This window comes from Maylandia zebra, linkage group LG15 (assembly GCF_041146795.1).
Source record: "Maylandia zebra isolate NMK-2024a linkage group LG15, Mzebra_GT3a, whole genome shotgun sequence".
Taxonomy (NCBI): Eukaryota; Metazoa; Chordata; class Actinopteri; order Cichliformes; family Cichlidae; genus Maylandia; species Maylandia zebra.
In genome coordinates this window covers 33,430,022-33,453,301 of record NC_135181.1, presented here as the reverse complement: position 1 = coordinate 33,453,301, position 23,280 = coordinate 33,430,022, and the positions used below count along the sequence as shown (strand labels likewise).

The 23,280-nt window shown below is 41.2% G+C and overlaps 1 protein-coding gene across 4 annotated transcripts; it reads right to left on the bottom strand.

Annotated features, from left to right (window-relative positions):
* Positions 1–1,540: 1,540 nt before the first annotated feature.
* Positions 1,541–18,760, bottom strand: LOC101466845 (uncharacterized). 4 transcript variants are annotated; one of them, XM_004564731.4, is made up of 24 exons: positions 18,517–18,760; positions 18,204–18,290; positions 17,812–17,935; positions 17,630–17,732; positions 16,949–17,062; positions 16,745–16,861; positions 14,986–15,146; positions 14,356–14,502; positions 14,036–14,138; positions 13,448–13,576; positions 13,094–13,276; positions 12,353–12,606; positions 10,429–11,262; positions 9,883–9,973; positions 9,577–9,684; positions 7,045–7,626; positions 6,226–6,915; positions 5,755–5,877; positions 5,333–5,461; positions 4,077–4,269; positions 3,818–3,942; positions 3,495–3,685; positions 3,239–3,372; positions 1,541–3,142 (listed from the first exon to the last, which is right to left on the bottom strand). In XM_004564731.4, exons 1-24 carry the CDS (start codon positions 18,569–18,571, stop codon positions 2,910–2,912), a joined length of 5,010 nt encoding a protein of 1,669 aa, XP_004564788.3. In that variant the 5' UTR covers positions 18,572–18,760; the 3' UTR covers positions 1,541–2,909. The 4 variants fall into 4 exon arrangements, with proteins under 4 accessions (XP_004564788.3, XP_004564787.3, XP_076730416.1 ...); XM_004564730.4 differs by having other exon boundaries at positions 6,226–7,626; XM_076874301.1 differs by having other exon boundaries at positions 6,226–7,626; positions 14,986–15,074.
* Between the last annotated feature and the right edge of the window lie 4,520 nt (positions 18,761–23,280).

Below are 23,280 nucleotides of genomic sequence, written 5' to 3'. Positions count from 1 at the left end.
ACCATAAAACAGTTTCACCCTATTAACAGCAAGGACCTGGAGGAAATTTAACGTCAACTGAACTCTTCCTCCTGCTGCTTAGATGTCCTGCCAACAGATTTTTTCCAAAGAGGTCTCAAAGACTTTGGAGTCAGACCTGTTACAGATCGTCAAGCTTTCTTTAATGTCAGGTGTGTTTCCAGAAGCACACAAAAAAAAAAAAAAAAAAAAAAAAAAAAGCTGAAATTAATCCTCTACTGAAAAAGGACAATCTTGACAAGACACAAATGAACAACTACAGGCTGATCTCAAATCTTTCATTTTTAAGTAAGAACATTGAAAAAGTTTCTTAACAACTCAATTACTTCTTAAAACAGAATAACTGCTATGATGCCTCCCAGTCAGGTTTTAGACAGAACCACAGCACTGAAACCGCTCTGACCAAAGTGTTTAATGACATATGTCTGAATACAGACAGTGGAAAAATGTCAGTCTTATAGTTTTACTGGATCTCAGTGCAGCATTTGATACAGTTGACCACAACATATTACTCAAACGACTGGAGAACTGGGCAGGTCTTTCAGGAACTGTACTAAACTGGTTCAAAACATACTTAGAAAACAGGAAATACTTTGTATCAATAGGTAACTTCACATCTGAGCAGACAAGTATCACATGTGGAGTTCCCCAAGGTTCCATCATGGGACCTCTTCTGTTTAACATTTACATGCTCCCACTGGAACAGATTATAAAGAACAAAATAAACTATCATAGCTATGCAGATAAGCACAGATATATTACTGAGGCCCTGTACAGGCTCTTGATAAATGCATTGAGGAAATTAATAACTGGCTGTGCCACAATTTTCTCCAGCTAAACAAAACTGAAGTGGACGCAGACCTAAACTTAGAAAAACACATTAAGGCAATAACAAAATCAGCTTACTATCACCTCAAGAATATTTCAAGGATAAAAGGTCTGATGTCTCAACAGGACCTGGAAAAATTAGTCCATGCATTCATCTTTAGTAGGCTTGACCGAGTATGAACCTTCCAGATCCCCCAGGTCATCTGGAGCCAGTTTTTTTTTTTTTTTTTAAATCAGTTCCGAGTCCGAACCAGACACTGAGAAGCTGCATTCAGCTTTTATGCTCCATATATCTGGAACAAATTCCCAGAAAGCCTCAGATCAGCTGAAACACTCAGTTTATTTAAATCCAGGTTTAAGACTCACCTATTCCCAGCTGCATTTGAATAAAGCACCAAATCCAGTTTTACTTTTAAGCCTAAATTCTTAAACTTACATTTTAACTACTGATTTTATCTACTGTTCCTTTTTTTTTTCCTTTTCTCTAAAGCACTTTGAATCACCGTGTTGTTGAATTGTGCTATATAAATAAACTTGCCTTACATCATACATCATACAACACAGGAACACACTGGTTACATTTAGGCAAATATGAAAAAGCAGATCCATTTCCGTTTTAGTCTCAACATTCAGGGATGTCTACAACTGAAACAAAGTCAGCACAGCAGGATGATGATTACAATATTTATTTAAAAAAAAAAAAAAAAAATGACATGGTTCAGGAAAAACACTGCTGGACTCGGCCCAGCCGTTTAACTACAATTAGAAGAACCACACAATCCATGAGCCTGTTCACTTCAAACTTGCCTGAAACGGCAGCTTCTGCTGTCACCGCTCAGTAATTTCCCCATAAGAGCAGAGCTCTAGGCCACATGACAAACCCTCTGCTTTTAGACAGACACTTAAAAATACAAAATTCATGCAAAGTACACACACAAGTCCAAAACAACATAGACACACACATGGAATTCAAACTCATGCAACTGAATTTCATGCACAGAATAAATAATAAAAATCTTTAAATGTTCACCAAGTCTAACAGCACGGGCTGCCACTGTTTGTTTTTCTTCAGAATTTAACAGGAATTGAGCAGTTTGGCATCACTGGAACAGAGTCCACAAAAAGGATAACTTGTGCAAGAATGCATGTAAAACACACAATGGTCCCCTACACCAAAAAAAAAAAAAAACAAAAAAACCTCCACACTGAAAAATTGTACAGAGTTCACAATGTACCAGAGCAACACGTGCAACGAGGTCTAAGAACCAACAATGACCTCAGGAAAAACTCATGTACACTGCACCCATCTGATGAGTATTAGGAGCCACTCCATTCAAGGGATTCTGCACAGAAAAAGAAATTAAAAACAAATATATTCTGTCATGTGTTATGATGACAATCTGAGTCATATTACAACGAAAATGTGGTATTAACTAAAGGAATCATTGAAAGTTGCATTGTGACAAATCCATTATTGCAGAAGATTTAAGAATAAATTCTGCAGAGCCCTTAATACTCAACATTCAGTGCATAAAGAACCACAGCAGATTACAGCTGGACTACCATGTGTAAAAGCAAGTATCATGTTTCACATAAAAGCAAAAACAATAAATAAGGTTTTTGACAATATCAGATTAATGCACAATTTAAAGCTGACACATCAAAATTTCTTCATGTTTCTCAATTGCATATTCTTGAAACAAAGACAGACATGAATTAAAGGGCAGCTTCAGTTTCAGCCCCTTAATCACAGAACATGAATATATTTAGGCTTAAGTTCTTGGGACACAGAAATTTAGAATTTAAGACACACTTAGAGGTTTTATAGTGATAGCAACGACAATAGTAATGATTGGAACGTTTTGATCAACTTCCTTATTGCCGTGTTAGTGGGCTGTATAGGAAGTGCATAAGGTGTAAGCAGGAAACCTCCACTAAAGAACAGGGGAGAGAAAATTAAGAAAAACACAAAAGATTCCACAGAGAGGGACAACAGCTGAGTCCCGCTGGCTCAGCAGCCAGCAGCACTGTTGATGAAATGAGCCATCAACCTTTCAGTCGATTCAGAAGCACTTCCTGAAGACTATCTGCGGTCCATACTCCTCGTATTCGTCCCGACTGATCCATGCAGAGGTAAAGGTAGGCATATTTGCCAACACTGCTCCTCCTCTCCACACTGAGAAGTCTCTATCTTTGGGGCTGGTTACACAAACACTGCCCCCCATGTCTGAGGGCAGCAGGCCTTTGATTTCATCCTGCAGTCGCTCAGGCAGGCCGGGCAGCAGAGTGTTCCCACCTTCAGGAAGAGAGGACAAAACAAATGGAAGCAGAATTTGGAAAACCATTGTACTTCAGATTGTAGTGCAACACCTTACCAAGAACCAAATGTTACCTGAAAGTACAATGTTTCCCAGGAAGCAGCGCCTCAGGTCAATGTCTGTGCTGAGGATTGACCTGTAGATGCTTTCGTGCATCCCATAATGGTCCCGTCCAATCAGCTCAGGTTTGAACAGAATCTCAGGTGCCCTAGATGAACAGGGGGTACACTCTGCTAAAGAGTCTGTGCTATACAACAAGCAAGGTGACCACAAGATCATTTCTAAAACTTAAGTGTTGGTAAAAAGCAGGAAGCAGCCCCCCAACATTACCTGAACCTCTCTGTGCTGAGGGTAATAATCTGCCCATCTGGCATGGTGTAATGCATCTCTCTGCAGGATGACTGCCCCCGATTTAGCTCATCTTCATAGTTGAGAGAGACACAGCAGCACTTCTCCTTCATCTCCCTCACTATCTCCTCCTCTGCTGTGGTACGCATGCACACTCCCTGTTCCCGGAGAAGCTTAAAGAACAAGCACAGCAAGCTGGTTTTGCCTCGTCTTTAAACTAAGTTAGGAACCATCCAGGGATTATGCCTTCCAAGCAATCAATAACATAGCTCCTACACTGGAGCATTAACAGAAGTGCTAAATACCTTTTTAAGATGCAGTGTAACATCTAATCCAGCCAGGGGAAAGCGTTGCACAGCATGAGGTAGACAGTATCCCTCAAACACAGGCACACTGTGGCTCACTCCATCCCCAGAGTCAAACACCACACCTATATCAAATACGCACAAGTAGGATCATAGGATCAGATTTGAGTGGTTTAAATACACCAAGCTGAACAAAGTCTTCAGACAAGCCATCATCCGTGTGCATCAATCACTGCGGGAAGACGAGCGACTACAGTACCAGTGGTTCTTCCCGCTGCGTAGAGCGCTAGCACTGCTTGCATGGCTACATAGGTGAAAGGCACGTTGAAACACTCAAACATGATCTCAACCGCGTGCTGCCGATTCTTCAGAGGGTTCATGGCCGCTTCCGTCAAAAGAACCGGGTGATCTTCTGGTTCCACACGCAGCTGCTGGAACGTATGATGCCAGATCTAAGAGACAAAAAGTCAAGCACCAAGAGTAAATGAGCTTGTGGACAACCACCAATACTTTATTTCTCTTGAGGGAAGCATGTTAATGGGTGGGGAAGTTGCAAAGTGGGTGAGTTCTCAAAACACAGACATTCAAACTAGACTACCGGTAATCCACAGGGACAAATAGGTCTGCAGCTGCCCTCTAAGCCTCAGGAACATATTCCTATGAAGTGAGGCTTTTGACAGCATCAACACATATACACTGTGTGACCAATGATGGGATAAAACCAGGGTATTTGCTGAACGGATTTGTTATATTTGAGACTTGAACATAAGAAAACCATTTGTGCCTTTCCACTTTGCCAGCAAGTTTCAAGCAGCAGAGACTGTATGATAGATGAGCAAATGTACCTGTAACGATCAAGTATAAAATGAAACTTTTGCAGCCTTTAAGGCTGTACAGACTCTCCCACATGCCAATAGCAATTTTATTTATACAGCACATTTCATTATTACGTGTAAACTCGCTTTGTTTAACACAGCAGATAAAAATACTGACGGCCACCATCACTACTGCTCAGCCTCCTACCAGCTGCACCTCATGTTACCTCATTCTCAGGTTACTGTGTTCACAAAGCTGGGTGTACACGCCACCCGCAGGCCTGACACGATGACAACAATACCCCCTCAGCCTTTTATGGCTTAGGGGTAAAAATATTAAAACCAGTGCAGTAGCAAAATAAAACAGCATATTAAGTGTAAAGTTTTCTAGTCCATTTATGGATATATGCACAGCAGGACCACAATAACATGTTTTTAAACTGAATGTACACATTTTCCTCACATGTCAAGTACTACAAACAAAAAGGCTTTGGGTCGTGCCTCTTTCAAACTAAGCCTCATATTGCTGGAAAAGACATCCAACATCTTCAGCCAGCTGGGTCTGTGGAACAGCTGTAACCTGTAGTCAGTAATCGAGTTCCAGACGACACATCAATATACGTAACATTTAAGTACTAAAGGGGAATGATTCCGACATGAGTTTTTCATTTTCTAGTTGTTATGCAAACACGAGTCTCACCTTTTCCATTTCATCCCAGTTGTGAATGATTCCATTCTTTATGGGGTGCTTCAGAGTCAGAACCCCTCTCATGTGTTCTGCATCATGACCAATGTAGGCCTCTCTTTCAAGGTTACCATTCAGTACTTCCTGCAAAGACAGGACACAAAAAAAAAAAAAAGTATATTTATACCCACACTTTAAATCCCCATAGTTTTCCTTATAGCGCAAAGTAGCTGTAGGCAGATGCCAACCAACTATAAACACACATCATGAGGCTGCTGCAATGAACAGACAAAGGATGCAAAGACCAAGGCAATTTATAGAATACATTTACTGAAAATATTTTGAAAAGAAACGCTCCATAAATATGTTTAAACATGTAGGGGCCAACCTAAGGGACACGAGTTAAAATCAAAGCTTCTAACAACGAATGCACTTACCTCATACTTTGGCACCCCAATTATTGTGGGGAATATAATGGTTGGTAGGTCTTGATCTGCAAATCCTGCCTTTATCAAACCAGAGCCTGAATCCAGTACAATTGGACTCTTGAAATCTGCAATCTAGAGATACAGACACAAGCTTTTTTTTTTTTCCTTTTTTTAAAAAAAATAAAATTCCAGAGGTTCAAAAGCACTGAAATGATCTTTTAAGTTTATATTGTGACTACAACTTTATTTGTTTTCAAGTCTGGCCAGCGCTTTAGTCTATAAGCCCCATTTTAGTCATACATTCAAAGTATGTGCGCTCAGTTACACATGGCACACAGCAATTTAAAAGCCTGGGGTTGGGAGAAAGCTTTCATAAGAACTAAAAACTAATGTTGATGTTAGGCTTTTAAATACGAGATATACTTGATGTTCTAAATGAAGACAAAAAGGTGACAGCTGAAGTAGGATGTGCCCACGTACCTCCGTCATGGGGCTATAAAACTGGATCTGACTTTCAGGTGACCCAGAGATTCTCAGAGCCTCAGAGCTCTGAACGCCATCTAGTAGCTTTTCATTTGGTTCGTCTCTTCCACCCGAGTCAAACTCTAGAGGCTGATCAGCAGTCACTTGGGATACAGACTGTTCGAGTTGGTGGTCATCTGCAGGAGGTGAAGTGTGGATTTCCTCTGCTGACTGCACATGTAGTTTGAGTAAAGATGTGGGCATCTTTTCATTTTTAGTCATTATTTCAGACGAGCGCTGTAATGATGCCCAACAGTTCTCTGGGGGTACATGGTTATCGTTTTCATGTTGTGTTACATTTGGACTGGAAACCAAGCTGTGGCTGGTGTCTGGAGGCACATTCTCTGGCAGCTCTTCAAGTACTTCATTTTGTAGATGAAGTTGGCCTTCACCTACAAAATAATGATCTAAGGACTCCTCTGTGGAGTGAGGAGCTTCGAGTTCAGCACGGGCTTCATTCACAGGAAGCAAAGACTTTCTTGGCTTAGCTACAGGGGGAAGGAGTGATTTTCCACCTGGGTCAAAGGTGCCATCATCTACCCTCATTTCAGGGATTAAAGATGCTTCTGGACTGCATAAACTAGCAGACCTGGCCAATTCATTCCCATCGATGTATTGCGATTGGACCCCTGCCTCTTCTGAGGGTTCCTGTAAATCAAATACATTGTTCAAGGTAATTTTGTAATATACTGACAGACCAGTTGTACAACCACTAGCATCTTGACACTGGGAAAGTGGCAGTTGAGCCACATCTTGTGGTGAAGCCCCTTTGGTTACCTTAAGGTCTGAAACATCTTGAATAATTTTAGTCACACGTGTATTCACAGACCCATCCATGGCAAGGCTGGCGACTGATCTTCCAGAACCATTGGGAAAGAGATCACAGAGCACTCGATCATCATGTTCTTTTCTAGGCCTTTCAGTTATAGAACATTTTTTAAACCTTTCATCAATATCCTCATTCTGTTTCTCCAGCTCCTCCACCTCCCTCTTCTCCTTTTCCAGCTGCAAATGTGAAGCCTCCCTCTCATTGCATGAAGTCAGTAACACATTTGTACCCACAGGTTTGCTCTCCCAGAGCTCAGTGTTGAGTTTCTCTTTACTGCATCGAAACTTGTTGATCTGCAAGTTCTCTTCCATGATTAACCCGTCCAGGATATGAACCTTTCTCAGTTCCATCAGCAGGTCTGGCTTGCTGTCAGATACCGTTGGAGCTTCACTGTAAAGCCCATCCGCATTAGCTTTAGTTTCACGTGCAGACCCAGCCGACACAAGGTCAATGAAACCGTCAGATTCTGCAGAGTCAACGCAGTCATCGAAACAAAGAACACCAGCTTCAGCCAGCTCGTAGGACGACATCTTAAAAGAATAAGGAAAAATATAGTGAATACCAAGGGACTATAAAACAAGCTGACAAACCTACTGTCACATTACCCACTGGTTTGTAGGCTTCCCTTCAGGCAAACTGAGTTTTTCCATTCTGGCCATCAGCTACCCATTTTTTGGAACCAGCAGTAAATTAAACATGGTTTAAAGGTTTGAACAGGTAAGACTCAGATTGATATCAGGCCTTAACAGGGGCTGATATCTACTCTATTCTGGAATTATTTTCAGAACAACCATCAGCACAATAATTATAAGGAGTGAGTTAGACATTAACAAGCTAAAGATTACTGACATTTGTATTTAATATGAAAAGTTATTTGAATCAACATCTATTTGAGTCAGACATTTTATAAGACAAACCCCAGCATGTCTGTCAGCCTCTGATGATGAGGGTTTAGCCATTTCAACATAGCACAGTACTTTGCAAATTACATAAGAAAAATATTTTAGCCAAAACTGGAAACAAGCTTGTTTCACTACTTGAAACAAGCTCAATACAACCGGGCTACAAAAGATGACAGTTGTCCACCTGGCTCTGTGTAAAAAAGTATTTGCCTCACATACCTAATAATCATTGTGCCACTGGCTGTAACAACTGCAGTAAAGTGTTTGGGAGAACTGGCACGGAGTCTTTCATGTTACTGGGGAATTTTGTTTTATGAGAAAAGCCTATTTATTCATTCATTTTTGGCCGACACTTGAGGTCCTTTAAATGTGCTATACAAATAAAGCCGACTTGACTTGCAGACGTAGACTTGCCAGACAAATTCAGATCATTTAACCAAAGCACTTTAACTTCAGGGCGTAAACTGATGGCCGGACAATCTTCTTGGTGAAGAGCAAAATTATTTACCGTTACCTGCCAACTAAATACATGCCAGGACAAAGTAATATTACACTATATGTGAAAGAATGGCAAATGCAAATCATAGGAAATAAAATTATTGAAGTTGAGTCAATAATTGAGCTGACTATACAGCAGTTTCCAAAGTCCTTGTACTTCATGACATCTGGGAATGACCAATTAAATTTTCCTCTAATGGTTAAAAATCCAGGGGTCCACCTGGTGATTACTATGAATCATGGCTGAAGTTGGAGAAAACCAATAATTACTGAAATAAATTTTTATTTTTGGGTAATAAAAATATCAAGTAGATTAATTACTTCTTACTATAAAAGGCTGGCATAACAGATCTGTCAAAAAGGAGAGTATAAATATAAACCTGAAAAGAATACCCTGAAAGCTGTACAACTCATGGGTTATACTTCATAGAGGAGTAGTCAGAGGCTCCTCACCCTAAAGAGGATCCAGGAGTTCTTACTTTAGTCTGTCACTCTTTTTTCTGTCTTTTTCTCTAGCTTTCTGCTACGTGTGCATATGCTTAAGGCTCTAAACCCTAGGGTTGCTTTGTCTCGTTATTCTGTGTGTAGTTATGTGCTCCTTTGTTTTTGCATGACTGTTCAATAAACTCTGCTCTTTTTCAGAGGATCTTATTTAGTCCTTTGATATAAAATCCTAAAAAACAAACTGCAAGTGGGTTTTGATCATCTGAATGTAGACGGTCTGTGGGAATGACAGAAGAGGAGACGCTGCAGAGAGGCGTGTAAGACGGCAACTTGGGTTCCCGTTTGGATCGTTTAATAAATTTGGCCAGATTTCCCAGAAAGGAGAGTTGCTCCCAAAGTGGGATAAATCCCGTCTCTCCTAACAAGACCAGGTTTCCCCCAATAGTTTATAAACCACACATCAGTTTCACATTTTGTCCATCTTCCTCTTACAGTCCAAAGACATCCCTGGACCTGTGCCTTGTGTAACTTACCTCTTTTTCCGTGCCATAGAGGCATAGAGTAACTGAAACAAACCGATATCGAAAATTAATAGAATCTGTAACAAAGAACTGATCTGCTAGATGCTTCACCCACCGTATCAAGCTGGTCCTCACCATCACACAATCGCCAGACACCCTGCCTGTCCTCTGTCCTCAGCAGTGCATCTAGCACAGCTTCCTGAGCCAGAACATTTTCCTCCTCCTGCAAAATAAAAACGAATAGTTATGTCTATAACTTCTGTTCCCTTTCAGTCGATTCACTCAGTACACTGGACACGCGAGGGCGTGATATCCCATACTTATGCGTTGTACCGAGTGAATCGACTGAAAGGGAATCCGTTCTGTCCAGAAGTCACAACAACCAGCACGGTCTTCATTTCTCAAACGATCCCCCTCTCACCTCTAATATTTCATCAGCCTTGTCCAAGATATTCTCCACTTCCCTCAGACCTTCCTCTTCCTTCACATCCCAGTCCTTCATGGACAACTCGCTGAAAAGTTGCGAGGGGAAATAAAATAAGGCATTAGGCAAATTGAAGAATTGCCTTTTCCCAGTTTACCATCCTTCCTTCAACTCTTTCATCTGACCCTCATTAATTTGCTGCCATAAGGAATCAAAGTAGACAATACAGTGTCTGTATGTTATGATGAAATGTAACAGTAGGTGCCACTGGAGGAATTTTACTGGTTCAGAATGCAGTTTGGCAGGTGATCATGCCTGATCAGTCCTCATCATAAATTGCAATAAATCAGAGTCCCCTTATGTGACAAATCTAATTATTTTGTCACTTGTGACCAACAATAAAAAATATAAATTAAAAAAAAATTACTCGTGTAGGATCTGTGTAACAACTGAAATTTCAATACCACTGCTGAAATTTCTTTGAGAATAGCACACTGTAGGAGAAGCAACATACTGATCGACATTTGAAGCCAAACAAATTACCCATCATCATCATCTTGATTTTGGTCATGGAGGTCATAAGAATCCCAGAGTAGAGTGGGAACCCCCTCTGTGGAACAGATGGACTTGTCTCTTCCTTCAATAACGGTGCTGGAGAGAACACTGCAAATGGGACTTAGTTCAGGATGTTCCACACAACTTTGTGGATGTAATATCCAGTCCCTGCTCTGTGATCCTTTGGGTTCTGTGCTCCTTAAAACCTCCGGTGTAGGCTGAATTTGAGACCTGCTAGCCTGGGTGCCACTGACATGCTCATCTGAAGAATCGTGATCAACTTTTTGAGGTGCTGGATTTTGTGTACTGCTGACAGTGTAAGAGTTTTCCAAATCCTCTACCGGCAAGCTAAGCCAAGGGTTACTGGACACAGCAGCTATGCGCTTTACTTTGATCTCAAACTGATTCAGCAAATCAGCTTTAGGAGAGCTTCCTATAGAGCCCAAGTCATGCTCCTCTCTGTGAGCCCTATCTGAAACACTGGAAATAATGTCATGGATTTGAGGCGGGCTTGAGGCAGGTATTGCAAAGTCTCTGGTTGCAGCAAACGGGGAGGACGGTTTGCCCGTAGCTGACACCAACCCTGAACCTCCAGACAAGGGAGATGTTCCAAAGACATGGGCAACTTCTTTACCACCTTTACATTTAGCGAGGTTTGACTCTGAAACATGGTGTGGCACAGGTTTTGACGTGGTAGAATCAGCAGATAAGAGATTCACATGGTTGCCCCTCAGTAACTCATACTGCCACTGTAGGGCCATCTGGAGTTGTTCGACAGCCACTGGTCCTGAAGAGCTTAGAAGTTTCCTCAGTGTCAAGCACCTGGCGAATAAAAAATAAATAGAAAATGAAATAATGGCACCAGAAAAAAAAAATTAATGTGGTAAACTGGTGTGGCTGGCTGCTCAGCCAAACTGTCAAATGTTATTTGACATACTGAATATTTGGGTTGAATGGGTGATGGGATCAAAACTAATTGAGCAGCCATAAGCTACAAACGCTGATCAGCCGATTAAATCTATTCCAAATATTACTCCATCTGCTAAAGGAGAAAATAAATTATATGATTCAGTGACAGCATGAATAAATAAAGAATCCAGTGGACCAATGAATACAGACGACGACAACAACAACAACAACACTGGAGTAAAACCATTTAAATTGCCATCATCTGTCAAACTTGCATTTGATTGCTGAATCAGTTGTTCAACTGAAGATAAAAATATAGATCACACAACGGACACAACTTATAGATGTGATATTTCACCCAGCAAAGACTCATTTTGGCGATTCTGAGTCCAAGTGAAGACATTTCATCTTTCAAAAAGTCACTCAAGTGTCAACAAAAAAATAAAAAACTAAACAAAATGGATGAATGTTTGTTTCTCATCATTTAATTAAAAGGTTAAACTTTGATAGAAATTGATTTCATCTCTGGTACACCTCTTTTTGTGGCTTGTAACTCATGCAAATCACAAATTCAGCAGCTCAAATTAGAATATTTCATTCAAGTTTGAGTAAATTACTATTGAAAAATAAAGTTGATTCATAGCATCATAGCAGGTCAAATTCTCAAAATGAGGAGCTGCACTTGAGTGCTTCATTCCTTACCCTTCCTACAAGAGTACACACTGGATGATCTTTTATGAAAGGACAACATACTTATACATATTCAGTTTTTAACCAAGTCTGCTTTCCTGAAGAGGACCAAGCTTCCTGCTAACAGCCCATAAATGACATTTGGTAACGGCAGTGGTTGACATGTCTGATGTCTCAGAAAGCTGCTACTTTTCAACAAATTTTTGCACAAAACTGCAAGAAAGTTGATAATTGATGCACACGCACACCTTATTTGCTTGCACTCAAGGTACGACTTTGTACACAACAGTTGAAATGGAATCAATCACATCACCTTTGAGACATTTGTTTCCCCATCTGCTGGATCTCATCATCTGGGATTGCATTTGCCAAATGAGACAGATGGAGCAGCTCCTCCATTTCTGGAGGGGGATTGTTCTTCAGAAAAGTGGACAGCCTCCATCTCCACCCAGGCATCATCCCCCAGTTCTTCTGCTGCAGCTGGATGGAGGAAGCCTCTTCACGAACACCCGACAGGAGCTCCTGGAGGAAGTTCTGGCAAAGGACCAGACTGTACCAGCAGCTGGCCTAAACAGGTAAACGGCATAATTTCTGCTATTCTTGGGGGTGGGGCCAATTTATTTTAGACAACAGTAACCAGGTATGGCAATAACAAAGACTCAAATTTTTGATCAACATCATCTTTAAGTAGTTAAAAAGCATTTGTCCTTGAAATTAAAAATGCACACCGGCTGTAATTAGACAGCACAGGATGATAGAAAAATGTTAGTAAGCCAGTTGGATGATAGGTCAGTGTGATTTGAAAGAGGATGTCTGGCACATGTGGAGTGAAAAAAATAAAAACTACTGTCAGTGATTACAGTCAGTAAAGGTATTTTTGTTGTTTTGTTTAACGTGGCAAGCATTACCTCACAAGAGCAAGACAAAAAGCTGTTGATGGTTAGCTTAGGTTCCAAAACAAAAGTTCTTCCAATGAATCAAATGCGCTGCTGATGTTCATGCCACAGTTACGAGCACTTGGTATTACCGCGTCTGTAAGTTTTCCACAACTTGCCTTGCTGTAGTAGCGATGGTAGCTGGAAACTGCTCTGAGGGTTTGCAGAATCAAGTTCACGGCAGAGTCAAGTTTGTCCTTCAGCCTCTCCAGATCTGCAGCCCAGCTCCCTGTGGGCTGACTGTCCAAGGGGAGAATCTCTGCTGAAGCCTGGATTACATCTTCAGCCCAGCGAACAAGTGCCTGGTAGGTGAGAGGTAACCTTTACTTCAAGCATAAGTTAACAGCATCCGTAACACAGTTAGCAACACTAATGTTACAAACAACTAGGATTTAACTAAACCGTGGTGTAATCTAATCGAGGTCGATCTATGTTGCAAGGTAAGATTCATAACATGCAAGCTAAAGCCATACCATAGCAGGAGTGTGGATGGATGCTTCAAATTCAGACACCAGAATCACAGCTTTTGTAGGGTCCTTGGCAATCTCTACTTTGAAGGGCTGGATCTTCTCTTGAAGAAGAGTTTCAATCTTCTCAGAAACCTGTAAGCAAGCGTCAAGAAAACCCAACATCCGGTTGCCTTTATTTGCGGATCGGTTGTTGTCCCCCAGTTACTGGGGGAGCTGATAATTTTCTTCAAGTGGTCACTCAAAGTAGTTTTCCACAAACACTGAGCCGTTTATACTAACACGATTATCTGTACTTTTATCTAGTTCTGTACTTAGCTACACGCCCAAGGCCATTTTTAAAGATGAGAACCGCACCCTTGACAATTCACAATCAGAAAATGATTTAATAGTTCATATTTTAAGGTTATCCAGATGTACAAAGCCACATTTGTCCTGTGGATACTCAGTTTTGTGGTCAAACATTCCCCACTCTGCTCAAACCAAAACAGCCCGAGTAAAGTGACTCAGGTCATTTAGGTTTTGGTTTAGACCACTAGGTTTAAAAAATTTTTTAAAGGAAACCATTACATGTGGACTCGCTGTTAGACCCACCTGCAGCGCATTATCACGCAACTGGAACACACGTAGCCTTAAACGAGCTTTAGAAAACAGCTGCTGCCACAGCAACTCCACTTTTTCCACAGCAGCAGTTATCCTGTAATTAAATGGCACATCAACTCTTAAAAGCGTCCGATACAGTTTCTTAGAGTAGCAAAAAACATTAATCTTGGATAATCCTTAGTCATACTGGCATTTTGCTTTAGCTGATGTGAAATGGGATCATTACAAAACTGCTGTATGGACTTTTTGGTGGATTAAGATAAAGAACCCATTTTCATGACTTGACACAGAGATCTGGCTGCCTGCAGTACCTGCTGTGGTTCTGGAGCATATCAAAGGCCATCTGAGTGAAGAGGGCAGTTCCAGCCATATCCTGGAAGCACGGCTCCCTGTCAGGCCAACGCAGCTTCCCCACCAAACTCTCACAGTTCCTCAGTAGCTCCTCCAGCCCCAACTCCCTGATCACATCATACATGTGGGACAGTAAGCTTTAATGTTTACCTGTGAAACGCCCCTAGATTGGTCAGAAGCTGCCAACACCACCTCTTTCATCTGAACGTGCAGGGGTAACCCTGGGTTAACTTGATAACCAGCTTTCTGAAACAGTTTATCCTGATCGACAGTGTTAGAGTAAGCCGCTTCACATAACAGAAAGATACCCACAGCACGTTGAATGAGTTTCCTAGTATAGGGCCCGAATTAGCAACTAGAGCACATTATTTACTCTTGATGGTACTAATATTATACCATGAATACAAGACAAAACAAGTGTTACACCAAACAAGCATCTGTGCACATCCCCCTCTGCCGTCCTGCTGCTATAAGGTTTATATTTCAGTGAATATTTGATTGACAAAAATATTGCAGACAAGAAAGTGCCACACCCTTTTTTAGACTGCAGCTGCTTGATAAGATCATAACCAAGAAGGGGCAATTCTAACCTCCTGAGCTGCTGAAACTTGGCTTCAGTGCCTAAGCAGAATTGCCGGAGCTCGCTGACGGTGGTGGGCAGTGGCAGCCTGGACAGAGCCTGCAGTGCAGAGATGCATGAAGGCAGCCGCTGGACTACAGACACAAACTCCTGGACAAATGCATCAATCTCCTGCAGGAAGCAGCATGAGTCAGAGATCATCAAAATACATCTGTGCACCCAGGATTTCACAATATGAGACTTCACTACTGTTTATTTTAGACAGCTTTAAGGTGAGCATGAGTTTAAGGCTACTCATTTTCCCGATTTAGTTATGTCAACAGTCGATTAAGTTAACCAAATCCCAATTCAGTCTATGGGGATTGTATCCCAAGTAGTATCCTAAATAGGTTTCCCCACAGGCAAAGAGGTGCCACAGTTAACAGTCATGGCCCAGCTGAATATGACTGAATGGATAATTAATGGAAAGAGGGCTCCTTTCAATGGCTAATAAGATCAGCTCATTATGCAAGGCATTTGCACAAGCTTCATGGTGGTGACCAATAAGAGGTGCTGGCTGCTCAAACAGATCTCTGCATCTATGCTCGCAATAAATATTCAATGGATTCTGACCTATTGTTAGTTATTAGTGGATTACCAGAGAGACCGTTTCTCACATCACACTTGAGCAGAAACATTTCAACATACACACAAATCCCCCGATTAATCATAAGACTGATTCTTAAGTCTTGCTATCAGACTAACGGTTGTGTTAAACAAATATAACAAATTAGTTAGAATGGTTGGCTTAAAGTTGGTTGGAGCAGACAATCATCAACATAATCACCCATTAAAAAAAAGTATCCTTAAACACTGAACTTTCAGCTGCTCTTCCAGCTTATTCCTATGACCAAAAGCTTTGGAAAGGAAACATGACTACATCGTCATACATCTAAATAACAGGCAGGACAGACATTCATTTCTTCATCTTACTCATACCTCTTTATAGATGCACACATTACAAGTAGAAAAGCTCATGTTAAATTCCATATTTGTAGCTACCTTTGCTACAGTTGGTGCATGACAAGTTGTTCCCCAGAGAAGCAGCAGCATTTTAATACAGGCGTTTCTCTCTTCCTTCAGCTGATCCCTTTTGGGCTCACAATTGTCACCTGCATCAATTTTATTCTATCACTAGTATTGTCTTCTGTCACCCCAACCCCTCTCATTACATCCATGAATCTTCTGAGGTCTTCCTCTTTTCCTTCTGCTTGGCAGTTCGATCTTCAGCATCCTCTATATAATTTACCCACTATCCCTCCTCTGCACATGTCCAAACCATCTCAGCCGTCTCTCTGATGGACTCGTTTCTAATCATCTGATTTTCATTCCTCTTCTGACACTCCTAACTTCCTAATACAGTACCACATCTTGGCACCTTATCATATACTTTGTGTAGATCCACAATTGCACAGTGAAGCGCCTTCAGAACTTCTCCATCAATATTCTCAAAGCAAACATCACATCTGTAGTGCCCTTTCTCAGCATGCTGCTGTTCACAGCAACTCCTTCATATCTTCATTGTATGGCTCATCAACTGCACATCACATTCCTCTGGCACACTTACTCTCTGGGATTGTTTCCATCTGGTTAAAGTCCACTCCCTCTGTCCCATATATCACCACAGATATGTGATCAAGACCACAGGCCCTTACCCTCTGTATCCTCTTCACAGTGATTTTTCTACACTTTCTAAATGAAACTGGTCTCGCAGAAAGCAGCATCACTACCTTAATGAAGGCAACCCAGCTCTGATGACGGTACATGAGGTATCCACCCAGTGACCATGGTAGCTGGCTTCGATCAATGTAGTTCTGGAGCTCTGGGATTTCTCTCAGAAGGACCCTCTACAAAATGTTTATAAAAGGAGATCAGAACTGCTCACGTACATTAAATCTCAACAAAGTCTGTGCATAACAGTTTGATATACTCACTTTGAAAGAAGCAGGATAATCCTTCGATGGAGCCAGCAGCTTCAGCATTAGCTTCTCAAGATCCTTTTTTTTGGGCTGAAGGATGTACACAGTGTGGACTGTGCGCTTTTGTAGCTAAAAAAAAAAAAAAGGAAAATAAAAATTTGCACCAACAATTATTCTTTGTTTTCCTCAATGAAAACACATGGTTGCTCATACAGCACTCAATCACACAGCAGCAAGAGTTTTTAAAATGGCTTCATTGGTTAAGTAAACGCAAACATCTCTGAAACCCTTTGCCTCATCTTCAATTCTTCAGGCATTAGATTCATGCAACATTTTCTCCAATTTGACTCCCCAAAAGCAACAACACATAAAATGTAAAAAATGTATCGCTAAATGAAAACCTTCATTCTGGGTTTCTACATTTTTGTCCTTCCACAGGTTAGACAGCTGACGTCTAAACAATATTTCATTATTATTTGGGACTCAAATTCTTCAGAGTACTTTGGGGTTTATACTTTGTTCACAAAAAAGTAAATAATACAATTCATATTCATCACAATTCAACAGCAGCCTGCTGGGTAATAAAATCATGTCTAAAAGCATTTCAGCATAGAACTTCAGTCTAAAAAAAGTAAACCATCATCTTGAAAAAGGTCTCACAATGTAGCCACACACTCCACTTCATCATAACAATACCTCAAGCAGCAGTAGAGTCTCGACAATGAAACTGATGGTAGAGAGTGAGACATCCCTCAGATCAGCCACGACTGACACCATGCTCTGCTTTTCCAGTTTCTTACTGTCAGAGAGAAACAGTCCAAACATCACTGTACACACAAACACAGTGCAAAAAAACGTGTTTGTTGAATTCCACCTACTTGTGCTGATACTGAAAGTAATTTATGAAGTCCACCACTTCAGCTTTGCTGAGGTCTGAGGAGAGTTTGTATTGCCCATCCACTGGGAACATAACCAGAGGGCAACCATGTTGATCAAAAGTACCTAAAAAGCCAGATAAACCCATTATGTGCAAATTTTAGGGATGAAGGAGGAAAATAAAATGAAAGAGGCCTAGACATCCGGTCCGAGTTAAGGACATTTTCATGTGGCTGCCAGTTTTGCCAAAATAAATGAAACATTTAAAAAAGAATGAGTATCACCAGGAGTGGAGGAGTTCTAAAGCCTTCACACAAGCTCTCTTAGGTCTCACACTTTCAAACATTTATGAATACACCAGGCACATGATACACAAATGTGGGTTAATAGCTACCAGGGAATAACACCGCTCCGGAGCTGAGCACATGATCCGCAGGCAGGGTCGGGGAGGGAGCACTCTCCTGCAGCGGCTCCGGGACGTCTGAAAGGGTTGGGAAGAAATTATTTTTATTGGCTCACACCCGAAAACTCCAACAGTCCATAATATCTGACCGCTCCAGCAAATTCCTCAGCTCCACACAAAAAGTTGGCTAAAAAGTTCATCAGTGCTTCAGTCATGAACCCAGCGAGGTGTCTGTGTGCTGTGGCTCCATGGGAGCAGCACTGACCGGCTCACCCTCACCGAGCGACACTGGTCTCTCTCCTACCTTTTGCGCGTCGGCTTATCGGAGATTCTCCACTCCTGGCTCGTTTCCAGGACATGTTTGCGCCGTAAGCGAATTCCCTGTGTGTCTCCGAACCGGACTCGACACTGAGAAGTTCTACTGCGGGGCAGCAAAACAAAGACGGATTAACCCCGGCTGCTCTCTGCCTCTTTCCGCCATCTCACAGCCACCCCAATCCACCTGACTGAATCAGCTCCAATGACTGAGGGCTGCTCGCTTCTTTTATAAACCAGGAGGGCGGAGGAAACGCCGAGAAGGACGGACAAAAAGTGAAGCCCACCAACCGACTCTGCTCAACAAGCAAGTCATTATTATATACAGCACTAAGCCCGTGAGAAATGTGTTTGAAGTTAACGTTTCTTGTTTCATAATGGCAAGAGACACAAACAACACAAAATGACTGCAAATAGATCCGACAGAGACAGTCAGACTCAGACAGAACACAACTCCCAAAAAAAAAAGACCACAAAGAGAAAAGTCAAAAAGACACACAATAAAGAGACACCAAAAGACTTCAAATAGACAAAAAACAAACAAAAATCATTCAGAGACTATTAACTTCAGAGCATCCGGTTCTAAATTTTTGTTGCACAACATTCCCATCCCTCCTCATATTATGTACAAATACTAATGTGAAAGCTGGATCAGCAGATACAATATTTTTCATCACTTTGAGGCTTGAACTGAAACTATTTACCTCCATAGAGCAGGCCACTAATGCCTCAAGTGTTTCCTTTTGTGTAAGAACAAGTTCCATTGTTCCTCACTTGACTGGTCTGACTGCATGTCTCATGATAGGCAGTGTTTGTTTAACACGGTCAAGCTAAACAGCACCATTCAACTATGCAGTTTCTGGAGACATTGCAGTGGGATTGGTCTATTTTGTGGGTTGGGCGGTGGTCAGGGGCAGAGGTCCTGTGGTCCAACCTCCGGTTGACAAATCTACCTTTGGATTGTAAATGGTAAGTGGATTAGTTCTTTTCTACTCTACTGGAGTACTCAAAATGTTTTATCCCATTTACCCATTTAAATGGCCTGTAAACGGTAAATGGCCTGTATTTGTATAGCGCTTTTACTAGTCCCTAAGGACCCCAAAGCGCTTTACACAACCAGTCATCCACCCATTCATACACACATTCACACACTGGTGATGGCAAGCTACATTGTAGCCACAGTCACCCTGGGGCTACAATGTTATACGAACACTTGCCCAAGGATACATTGGCATGCAGACTAGAACAGCCAACCTTCCAATTAGTGGACGACCTGCCAAATCTCCTGAGCTACAGCCAGCCTTCAAATTGGTTTGGAAAAAATGATCCAGGCCATTATGCAGCCGATGCTGGTGCATCTACTCCAGCTCAAAGGGAAAGCCACTGTTGGGTCTGTGATAGAATCCTACGCCCATGCCCTTCCCACAAACAGGATGATGGAGGCATGGAGTATGACATCACGTATCTGGTGGAAGAAGTAAAGAATCTAAAGTGCCTCTGATCTGTCCATCGCTGGCAGGGAAGGGATCTGAGCTGGTGATTGAGACTGAGAAATACTGGCTAGATATAACTGAGCTTACCTCAACAGCTTGGGATCTGGAACCTCCCCCTGCCCACCCCTTTTCACCAAGTGCAACTCCAGTCAGCTGAGTTTCTTGGTCATACACAGAAGTAAAGGTAAGTAGTATTGGTACTAGCGATGACAGGAGGACAGAAACTTCAGTCTTTCTGTACTTTCCTGAAGTGATATAGTTCACCTTGCTTGTGGTTATCTGCTGTTAGAGTTAAACTTGTAGCTCCAATCTGCAGTACACTGGCATTACATGAAAATGGGTCAGGGGTAATGTAGTGAATAATATATGTTATGGACCCATATGCTTTCTCTGTAGCATCTGAAAAGATATGAATGCTGTGTGTGGAGTCTGACAGGTCTGGGATGCACATAACATCTTCGAAGAGGGAGAGCATGGAGCAGTTTAAGTTCACTCTCCCAGGTGTGCTACAGCTGGAGCAAGTCGTGTGGCAGGTTTGAGCCATTTCGCTCTTCTCTAGCTCCAGAGATTCTTCACCAGTGTTTAAGCCACGTTTTATTTAAACATTTACTTTTTTTTATTTAAGCCAGAGCAGTGTAGGGAATAAGCATGCCAAAAAGATGGTATTGTCTGGGTAGGACCCAATTGGTGTTGTGCATAGTGAACTCAGTGTGCTCTGCATGACTTGATAGTTCATGATGACAGGCTTACAATGATACTGAAACCCTATACTCCGTTTTGGTGTCTCTGCCCCATCAGGTGATCGCTAGATCTCACTGCTCTCCAATATTTTCTGCACCAAAGAGTAAAAAAGTGAAATGTGGATTATTAAACATTAGGTGTCTCTCTTCCAAGTCTCTGTTAATACATGACTTAATAATTGATCAACAAATCAATTTATTGTGCTTTACAGAAACCTGGTTAGAGCAGGATGATTATATTAGTTTAAATGAATCAACACCCCCGAGTCATTCTAACTATCAGAAACCTCGAAGCACAGGCTGAGGGGGCGGTGTGGCAGCAATTTTCCACACCATCCTATTAATCAGCCAAAGCCCAAGACAGACTTTTAATTTGTTTGAAAGCCCGATGCTTAGTCTTGTCTACCCCAGCTGTAAAACTCAAAAGCCAGTCTTATTTGTTATCATCTATCGTCCACCTGGGCCTTACACAGAGTTTCTGTCTGTTCTTCCTTTTAGCATCTACATCCATGTAGATGCTAAAAATGACAGCCTCAACACAGCATTTAATCTGTTATTAGACTCAATTGGTTTCTCTCAAAATGTAAAAGAACCCACCCACCACTTTAATCACACTCTAGATCTTGTTTTAACATATGGCATAGAAACTGAACATTTAACAGTGTTTCCCGAGAAGCCACTCTTGTTGGATAATTTTCTGATTACATTTAAATTTACAATAATTGATTACACAGCAGTGGAGAGTAGACTTTATCACAGTAGATGTCTTTCTGAAAGCGCTGTAACTAAGTTTAAGAATATAATCCACCCACTGTTATCATCGTCAATGCTCTGTACCAACACAGAGCAGAGCAGCTACCTGAATGCTACTCCAACAGAGGTCGATTATCTTGTTAATAATAATTTTACCTCCTCACCACGTATGACTCTGGATACTGTAGCTCCTGTGAAAAATGCAGCTTCAAATCAGAAGTACCTGACTCCGTGGTATAATTCTCAAACACATAGCTTAAAGCAGATAACTTGTAAGCTGGAGAGGAAATGACATGTCACACATTTAGAAGATCATCATTTAGCCTGGAGAAATAGCTTGTTGCTTTATAAGAAAGTCCTCCGCAAAGCCAGAACATCTTACTATTCATCATTGATTGAAGAAAATAAGAACGACCCCAGGTTTCTCTTCAGCGCTATAGCCAGGCTGACAAAAGTAAGAGCACTGTTGAATCAACCATTTAATATTAACTAGTAATGACTTCATGAACTTCTTCACAACTAAAATTTTAACCATTAGAGAAAAAATTACTCATAATCATTTCACAGATGTAATATTATCTACAGCTACTTTCATGAATTGATATTCATTTAGACTCTTTTTCTCCAATTGATCTTTCTGAGTTAACTTCAATAATTACTTCCTCCAAACCATCAACGTGTCTTTTAGACCCCATTCCTACAAAACTGCTCAAAGAAGTCCTGCCAATCTTAAATATGATCAACCTATCTCTAATAATCAGCAAAGCACCACAGGCCTTCAAGCTGGCTGTAGTTAAACTGTTACTTAAAAAGCCATCTCTAGCCATCTCTTAGCTAATTATAGGCCAATCTCTAACCTTCCTTTCATATAAAAAACCATTGAAGAAGTAGTTGTCAAACAGCTAACAGATCATCTGCAGCGGAATGGCTTATTTGAAGAGTTTCAGTCAGGTGTCAGAGCTCAGCACAGCACAGAAACAGCTTTAGTGAAGGTTACAAATCATCTTCTTATGGCCTCTGACAGTGGACTCATCTCAGTCCTGCTAGACCTCAGTGCAGCATTCAATACTGTCGACCATAATATTCTATTAGAGCGATTAGAGCATGCTGTACATGTTACAGGTACTGCACTGCAGTGGTTTGTATCATATCTATCTAGTAGACTCCAATTTGTTCATGTAAATGTTGAGTCCTCTTCACACACTGAGGTTAATTATGGAGTTCCACAGGGTTCAGTGCTAGGACCAATTCTGTTTACATTATACATCCTTCCTTTAGGCAGTATCATCAGAAGACATAGCATAGATTTTCACTGCTATGCTGATGACACACAACTCTATCTATCTATGAAGCCAGATAACACACACCAATTAGTTAAACTGCAGAAATGTCTTAAAGACATAAAGACCTGGATGGCTGCTAACTTTCTGCTCCTTAATTCAGATAAAACTGAGGTTATTGTACTCGGCCCTGAAAATCTTAGAAATATGGTATCTAACCAGATTCTTACTGTGGATGACATTACCTTGGCCTCCAGTAACACTGTGAGGCACCTTGGAGTCATTTTTGACCAGGACATGTCCTTCAATGCACATTCTTTCTTCCATTTGGGTAACATCTCTAAAATTAGAAATACCCTGTCTCAGAGTGATGCTGAAAAACTAGTTCATGCATTTATTAATTCTTGGCTGGACTAATGTAATTCAGGATGTTAATTATTAATGTTAATATGAATTTTCACAATTGTAAATTTGTTGCTTTTTTGCT